The sequence below is a fragment of the Zootoca vivipara genome, chromosome 7, assembly GCF_963506605.1.
Source record: "Zootoca vivipara chromosome 7, rZooViv1.1, whole genome shotgun sequence".
In the NCBI taxonomy this organism is placed as follows: Eukaryota; Metazoa; Chordata; class Lepidosauria; order Squamata; family Lacertidae; genus Zootoca; species Zootoca vivipara.
In genome coordinates, this window is record NC_083282.1 from 70,174,434 (window position 1) to 70,182,846 (window position 8,413).

At 46.9% G+C, this 8,413-nt stretch overlaps 1 protein-coding gene across 2 annotated transcripts; it reads right to left on the reverse strand.

Moving 5' to 3' along the window:
• Positions 1-491: 491 nt before the first annotated feature.
• Positions 492-8,184, reverse strand: LOC118089455 (myb/SANT-like DNA-binding domain-containing protein 7). Of its 2 annotated transcripts, none has more exons than XM_035124151.2 (3): positions 8,129-8,184; positions 4,323-5,143; positions 492-3,647 (listed from the first exon to the last, which is right to left on the reverse strand). In XM_035124151.2, the coding sequence occupies exons 2-3, from the start codon at positions 5,122-5,124 to the stop codon at positions 3,037-3,039; spliced, it is 1,413 nt and encodes a 470-aa protein (XP_034980042.2). In that variant the 5' UTR covers positions 5,125-5,143; positions 8,129-8,184; the 3' UTR covers positions 492-3,036. The 2 variants fall into 2 exon arrangements, with proteins under 2 accessions (XP_034980042.2, XP_060133249.1); XM_060277266.1 differs by lacking the exon at positions 8,129-8,184 and adding an exon at positions 7,995-8,074.
• Positions 8,185-8,413: the final 229 nt, after the last annotated feature.

Here is an 8,413-nt window from a genome sequence, read left to right on the forward strand (position 1 = left end):
CTTCCTAATGTTTAGGTGGAATCTTCTTTCTTGTAGTTTGAATCCATTGCTGTGTGTCTGCTTCTCTGGAGCAGCAGAAAACAACCTTTCACCCTCCTCTATATGACATTCTTTCATATATTTGAACATGGCTATCATATCACCCCTTAACCTTCTCTTCTCCAGGCTAAATATACCCAGCTCCCTAAGCCGTTCCTCATAAGGCATCGTTTCCAGGCCTCTGACCATTTTGGTTGCCCTCCTCTGGACACGTTCCAGCTTGTCAGTATCCTTCTTGAACTGTGGTGCCCAGAACTGGACACAGTACTCCAGGTGAGGTCTGACCAGAGCAGAATACAGTGGTACTATTACTTCCCTTGATCTACCGTAGATGCTATACTACTATTGATACGAAATGTTAATAAATGGTCACCACTTTAAGTTTTTAGTATCCAACTTTATTGGTAGGGTAGCCATATAAAAAATGTCGAGCTTTTTTTTTTATTTTAAAAAAACAAAATTAGTATTACTTAGGTGAAGCATAACCCTGATCTTCTACAGTAGAGATCCCAGTTACAACTAGGCATTTGAGAAACAAGAGCACTCTGCACTTTTCAGTTAAAAGTGACAGTGCCTCTTCAATAGCATATGAGCTTAGAATGTATTGGCAAAACTCTCTCACACACCTTTTACTCGCAACTTCCGTGAGCCCCACACTACAGGATATGTGGCATTTTGATGCTGTCTGCTTTGTTCCTTCCTTCATGGCGTTCCTGAAAATGTAGCAGGCTGCTTCATAGAAGGCGTTCTTCCCTCTCTCTCAGCATGCCAAGAAGAGGTAAGGCTCCTTCTCTGTAGCCGCCGTGGAAACAGAAGCCGCTAGCCCCTTAACAGGCTAGTAATATTTGGAGCCTTAGTTGCGAGGCTGAAATAACCAGCCAAATCTTTGGATGCAGGCCTCTAGTTCCCAAATATGCATTTTTTAAAAAATGGGTTGCTTGTCTGAAATGACCACATACTTTGTTTAAGGAACAAACGTCCCCTTCACCTGGGGTGGTGGTGCACAGTGCTTTCAAATATAGGAATGAAGACACTCACCCTGACCTAGGTCAGTTGGAACTGTTTCCCATCATGGGGACTGGGACTCTTGCCAATCCCTTTCCCCACTCACGTCCCCACTGCAAGCAGCTATTTGCAGTCGCAGTCGAGCACTAATACAATTTACACTCCCGTCCTATCTCCAAAAATGTAAAAGAAACTGTAACGGGAGAAATTCCAGCTTGCACGGTGTGCCTCTGTCAGGCCAGCTGCATTGGTTCATGAGGCTGCTAATAATCTTTTCTCTGTGCAGTCATAGTTGCCCACCTGAAGAATGAGAGAGGAAGGGGCAACTAGGAAGGGAGACGGGAGTATTTCACTCTTCCAATATCTAGACAATGGCATCATAATCGAAGTTGATTGTCGGTACATCTCAGGACTAATGAACAGAAGTACTTTTCACTCTGCACAAAATTAACTTATGGAACTCGCTTGAAGGCTTTGAAGACTAATTCATGGAGTCTGGTTTCTCCACAAGCAATGGTCAGGGTGCCAGATGGTGGGGTTAAGCATACCCCCCCTTTGTGTGCGGCCCAGAAACAACAGGCAGGCTAACTTTAAAGAAACAAAATCCTGAGTTCAGGGTTGAGGAACCTTTTTTGACTCCATGATTGTCCTCAAGTGCCAATTTTGACAGGGAGCAGGCTGTGTGCCACCACTGCAGGATTAACCCTGGAGGTTCTCCACCCCTGACTTAGCCATAAAATCATAAGAGTTGGAAGGGACCCCCAAAGGCCATCTAGTACAACCCCCTGCAATGCAGGAATCTCAACGAAAGCATGACGGAAGGGCCATCCAACCTCTGCTCAAAAACCTCCAATGAAGGAGAGTCCACAATCTCCTGAGGGAGACTGTTCCAATGTCAGACAACTCTTACTGTCATAAAGTTCTTCCTGGTGTTTAGTCCTTGATCTCCTCTACAAGGTTGGTGGCTGGGTAGAGATGAGTTTCATAGAACTCTCAAGTGCAAGGAGTTCTTTGAAAGCCAAAGGTTTGCTTTGCTTCTCTTACTAACCCATTTTGTCCTGCATGAGCTACAAAATGGAGACTTCCAAAATGGATAGTTCTCCAGCTGTGGTGGTTATTTCCTTCACAGGTTATAAGAATGGGGAACCTCTGGCCCTCCAGATGTTGTTCAACTACCACTCCCATTATCCTTGGCCATTGGTCATACTTGCTAGGGCTGATGGGAGTTGTGGTTCAACATCATCTGGAGGGCCAGAGCTTGGGCTTTGAACCACATTAAAAATGTTCTATTTTAGTATTTGAAGACTAGTTTTGTTTGCCAATAAAGACATGGTTTCATTGAGACAAGGGAGGAAAAGAGCCCATCGCTCCCCGTGCATTTCACTGATTTTAACAACATATTATATATCAAAAAAGAATGTTCTCCACTCATTTATATAAGTTTCGCTGTGCACAATGATTCACAGTCTTCAAATTGCTCATCTTCAAAACCACCAAGCAGTGCAGATTATTTGTATTACCCATTTGGAGAGAGGAAAAACAGCAGCTCACAGGGAGCTGACAAAGGCCACCAACCAACTTCAGAGCTGAGCAGAGATTTTGAACCAACCTTCTCTGTGGCCCAAGCCTAGATCTGAACCACACTTGCCCAAACTTATACAATGGGGCTTTACTCCCTAGCAAGTGTGCACGAGACTGCAGTCCAAATTGCATAACGAAGCAGCAGAATATGGAGCAAGGGACAGAGTAGTGGAATGCCAGTGAACTGTACAGTTTTGTCATCCTAGGCAAAGCTCATCCTTCCCTCTTCTACGCAGACATACCTTCAAACTTAAATTCTGGCTACATTTTTTTTTAAAAAAAATATTTGTTACAGCTTCCACCATCCTGACTTTCCCCCTCAAAGGAGTTTTTTTTTTAAAAAAAGGATGAGTGTCTACCCAATGAGAGCAAAGAAGCATGTTTGAGGGATTGTCAAATGATGAGATTCCACTAGTTGCCTTCTGTTTTTATTTTCTTTTTCTCTGGCTGGCGTTCCTCAGCCTCACTGGGCGCTGGCGATTCTGGCGCTTTGGGAGCACTGGCGTGGTGTGCCCCCAAAGCGTTTGGAGCATTGTGCAGCACCGGCGGTGGCAGCAGCGATGATGATGGGAGGAGTACAGAGGTGCTTGGGGAGGAATGCGGAGGCTGCCCTTGGGATGCGGAGGGCACTGGAGGAGGAGGTGGCGCCCTGGTGGCAAACAACCGTGCCAGGTTCTCCAAGGCAGCTGTTTGCCTGTCCATGGCATCTGCGATCCGCCTGGTCGACGCCTCCATAAGAGTGATGAGTTTGTCCATGTTTTTTGTGGCCTGGCCCACGTGGCTTGCGAGGATGGTCAACTCCTCCTTGCGGGCGTTGCTCTCCCTGGCCTGTGCAAGCTCAGACGTCTCCCTGTGCCTCGAGTGCAAATCGGACAGGGCGCCCACTAGCCTGTCGCCCACTTGCGATATGGCGTCCACGAGGTCCGAGGCAGCGTCGGGTTGCTTCCTCTGCTTCCTGCTCCAGTGGTTGCTTGCTCTGTCAGTGTCAGCCAGGGGCCCCCTGGGGAAAGAGCTGGATGGGCCTGCAATGGAAGAGACAGCAGGAGTTAACAAAATGGTGGTGTTCTGCAGGTGGCACACCAGATGCCAAAAGGAGTTAAAATAGGAGCAGCAGCCTGCACTTAAAAGCAGAGGGTGGCCTGCGGCCTTGCAGTTGCTGCTGGGCCTACAAAACCCATCATCGCTGACCATGCTGGCTGTGGCTGATGGGAGCTATAGTCCCAGGAACATCTGGATGGCTCTAGGTTCTCCACGCCTAACCCAAAGCTTAATTTCAGCCAGTGTTCACTAGGGCTTAGCTCTGGAGCATGCCCAACAATGCTAAGGAGACAACCTCTGACATTTGTGTGGACCCCCCTCCTCACTATAGCCAAACCTCATACATCTGGGATTGCAGCAGAGATGGGGAACCTGATGGACTACAACTCCCATTATCCATGACTATTGGGCTATGGTGGCTGGGACTTATTGGCATTGTAGAATCTGCCATCTGGAGGACCACAGATTCCCAATCCCTAAATTACAGGCTTGTAGTACATATACAAGTGGAGTCCTCCCAGCACATCTCAGAGGTTTTTATTATTTCTTTTTTAAAGAAATCAAGCTCAGCCCAAACCACCATCTTAACTTAACCCACCTAGGTGACATTGCTCAAAAGCAATGATCTCTGAAACAGGAGTTTAATTCTCAAAATTCACCTGAATTGACAGCCGAATGGCTCTCTCCTCTAGCACTGGGGAAATGGGGCAAAGCCTCATCATCTGCCAGGATGTCGTCTTCTTCGTGCTGCTCCCATTCATCACCTGGAGATTGGGTATTCATGGGGTCGGAATCCATCCGCGGGTCTTGAAAATAGCCGTTTGAGTCATCTGCAGGCTCTGGGATGGAGGCTTCGTCGTCATCGGAAACGAGGACGACGCTTAGTTTTTCGTTTTTCTCCTGCTCAAGCCCCAGCTTTTGTGCCTCTCGATTCCTCCGATCTATGGAGAGGGAGACTTTGGACACCACCAGGCCTTTGTGCATGCACAGGAAACTATTCAAGGAATCATAGAATGGCAGGGCACGTTGGCCACTCACAGAGGAGTTGTTTCCACAAACAATGGCCTTGTATCCTCGCCGAAGCTCTTTGGCACGCAAACGGCACTGCTTCATATCCCTATCATAGCCGTATTCCCGCATCCGATCAGAGATCCACTCATACTGAGCCTCGTTGCGAAAATTGGTGGCCAGTGAGGCTTGAACTTGGTCGTCTCCCCAGATCTCAATGAAGGTCCGGATTTCTTCATCAGGCCAGTAGGGGTTACGGTGGCGGATGCTCTTTCTAGGAGCAAACGGCTGGATGTTCATATTTTCCCTTGGCAGTTGTTGTTGGTCACGAAGCAAGGACTTGGCACCTGCAGACAAGGTACGTTTTGCTGATATGTAATACCTAGAGCGGAGATTGTTCAGCTCTTGCAAGTTGTTCTGCAGATTCTTTAAGAGGTCGTCATTACCAGCCATTATTTTCTTTCTGCCTCTGCTGCCAAAAGAGAACCCACACCAGTTAAAACCCCACAGGCACAGCAGGTTATTCTTTTCCCTTTAATTGGTTTTCTGACCTTCAGAATTATTTGGCAAGTGGTCCCAATCACGTAAACGATCAATTTAGTTTAGCTTAGGAACAAACGTGCTGTTTTCCCAGTTACAACAGGTCCCCCTTAGTACATCCCTCTATTGATGAACTGTTTGTTTATATGTTATGTTGTTTATGTGTTCTCCTCCCCAAGGAGAAATACCGGTGTTTTGGGAAATGATTTTAGGCTACAGTTCTATACCTACTTACTTGGAAACATCATTTATGTATGTGAGACTTGTTTCCACGTAGAGAGGATTGCAAACATTTATGGAGAAGGCCATCAGTAGCTACTAGCCTCATTGGCTATGCTCTACTTCCAGAGTTGGATGCAGTATGCTCAATTGCTGGGACGCACAAGTAAGGGGAGTGTTTGTAAATTTCCCATAGACATTTGGTCAGCCACTGTGAAAACAGGATGCAAGACTAGATGAACCTCTGGCCTGATCTAGCAGGGATTTTCTCATGTTCTAATTTGTCTCACATGGACAGACACCTCCAGGCCATCAGCAGGTCCCTGGGTTTTTGAACTGACATGGGGTCAGTGGAACAGCCACACAAATTTAGATCCTGGACCTATCTGGGAGATGGGGCTATTTAGAGAAGCATGGGATTTGTGAATAATGCAATTCATGTTTTTCCTTCTGCACACCTGACATGTTGGGGTTTTGCTCTACAAAAAAGTCTGCCTGCAGGCCCAGCCCCAGCTGCACCACTGCATGGGGTTTGCCCCATCGCACACTTGTATTTTAGCAACTTGTGTGGCAGCTACAGGTGACCAGGAATTGCATGCAGGCAAACAAGGGGGCTGGTGGAAGAGGAAATGATTCATTCACAGTCCACTTCCTGTATGTGCAAGTCACAAAGAGAGGGATGTCCTTTTCTCTACAACTATCATAGAAATACAGACAGCTGCCAAAGGGGGTGGATTGCTCCACCACTCCCCTGCCAGACTATTTGGTAGATTTTTTCTTTTTCACTAGCCAGCCAAAAGGCTAGTAGGTGATGGAAGATGGGGCTTCCTCTCTCGATAGGTCACCACGGAGACTCATAGCAGGCTAGTATAATTTTTTGCAGCCTAGATTAATTTTATGGACTTCGAAGTCTACAGCCACATTCTGTATTGCTTTACTCAGAAGTAAATCTCAGACGGTTCAGTGGCACTTACTTGAAGCAAGCCTGCATATGATGCAGGCCTTGTTGAAACAACATCATCTCATCTCACTTTATTTGGGAGTAAACATTTGCACCGCACAGAAGACTTTCTGAGCTTTAGGTTGTGATCTTAAACACAAATTTGGAAAGCAAGTGCCATTCAGGTAATTGAGACGTACTTCCAAGTAAGCAATTCAGCACAAAACAAAAGCATACAAATGTTTCATTTCTCGGTCAGGGCTCACTCAGCCATGTCAGCAGAACATAAAAGCAAGACATTAGCTAATGTAGACACTTAGGAAGATGACAAATAAGCCTCACTATTAGCCAAAAGTCTCTGCAGGGATAACAGAGTAAGGTACATCTAGTGGTCTGTTCTTATAGGGGTGTGCAAACTGGGTCTAGGATGTACAGAAAACAGGAAGGAAAATCACATGCTGGAATGCTCCTTCATTCAAAAACCTTCCATGCCTATAGAAAACTAGTTACAGGTAGGTAGCCGTGTTGGTCTGCTGTCGAAACAAAATAAAAATAAAATAGAAAAATTCATTCCAGTAGCACTTTAGAGACCAACTAAGTTTGCCATTGGTTTGAGCTTTCGTGTGCATGCACACTTCTTCAGATCGAAGAAGTGTGCATGCACACGAAAGCTCATACCAATGGCAAACTTAGTTGGTCTCTAAAGTGCTACTGGAATGAATTTTTCTATTTTATAGAAAACTAGTTGCAAGAAGGCTTAGCTAGACTTCTCTTTTATGGATGGGCATTCAATTATATCAGCCTCCATCTGCATCTTGAGGTGGTACAGCCCAGACACAGGTTTACCTGGATCTGAGCCGTACCACAGAGGGTGGCTCGCAAAATGGAATAACTGTCTATTAGTAAGATAATAGTAACGGACAATTAGGCCTATCTAGCTAGAAGGACCCAGGAATGAACAGGTCTCTAGTGCACAGCGCTGATATATGACTGGTTGGGCATGCAAAAATTATTGGAAAGCTCCCTTCTTGAACTCGTACCTTGAGGGTGAATTTACAGCTTTACAGTAAACACTTTTGCAAAATAAAACCCCCACCAGGCATAGTTAGCTGTCCAGCCATCAAAGATGCCACCTATACTTGCTCCAGATCCCCACATTAAGTTCTGCCATCCACACAGTTACTTCCACCTGCAGTGCTCCTAAGGTCCCCAGGTCGGTCCCCCCCCAACACAGCTCCGGCATTTCTAACACAACAGAGTGAAACAGAATCTTTGGGTTTGCAGATCAGTACCACCAGACTCAAAAAAGCTGGAATAAATCCATGGGGTTTCCTCCCCAAACCCATTTATAAGAAACCCTCCTCCCTCCAAAAACCACAATCCCTTTTAAGCAGAGCAGCAGATGCAAAAGATGGCAGATTCTCCAGCAAACTGAACACCAGACTTTTAACAGGGTATGTGAAGACGAGCATCATTTTGCATCTCATGGGGAACTTTAAATCTTGAGTTGAGTGGTTTTTTTAAAAAAAGTATTTGAAAAACAACAACTCTGGGGTGCAGCATTTAACTCTTCCTGGTGCCTGATCCTGCCCCTCCTCCAAGCAACAGACCTCCCCTCCCTCACCCACTTCCAGGGACACCCAGGGGTGCTCTCCAGCATTTCGGTGCCGGCCAGGGGCTTCCTAAAGCATCCCGACCCTCCCAGCCGCCTTCCCCCAAAGCTCTGCCGCTCCCCTAACCCCACAGTCGCACACTTACTTGCAAGTTCCCGGCTCGCTCGTGGGCAGGCAGGCCGGCTGCGATTGGCTCACCCGCGTGACGGGCGCGGCGCCGGCCCAACCAGAGGCGGCCTTGGGGAGGCAGGACGAAGCAGAGGAAGAAGGCGGGGAGCCAGCGCTCAATCGGGGAGGCGGGGAGGGGCAAGAGTCAAGCCCGTGACTGACGTGCGGAGCCTCGAATCAGAGGGCGGACAATGGGGAAAGGGAACTAAGGGGGTGTAGGAAAAAATAGAAATAAAAAGTAGTTGCAAAAAGAAGAGAAGCC

Bases quoted from the DNA above. Each gene is read 5' to 3' on its own strand.
- LOC118089455 (XM_035124151.2), bottom strand. From the start codon at position 5,124: ATGGCTGGTAATGACGACCTCTTAAAGAATCTGCAGAACAACTTGCAA. The intron at 3,648-4,322 runs GTGAATTTTGAG...CTTCCATTGCAG, and splicing joins CCATTCGGCTGTCAATTCAG to GCCCATCCAGCTCTTTCCCC.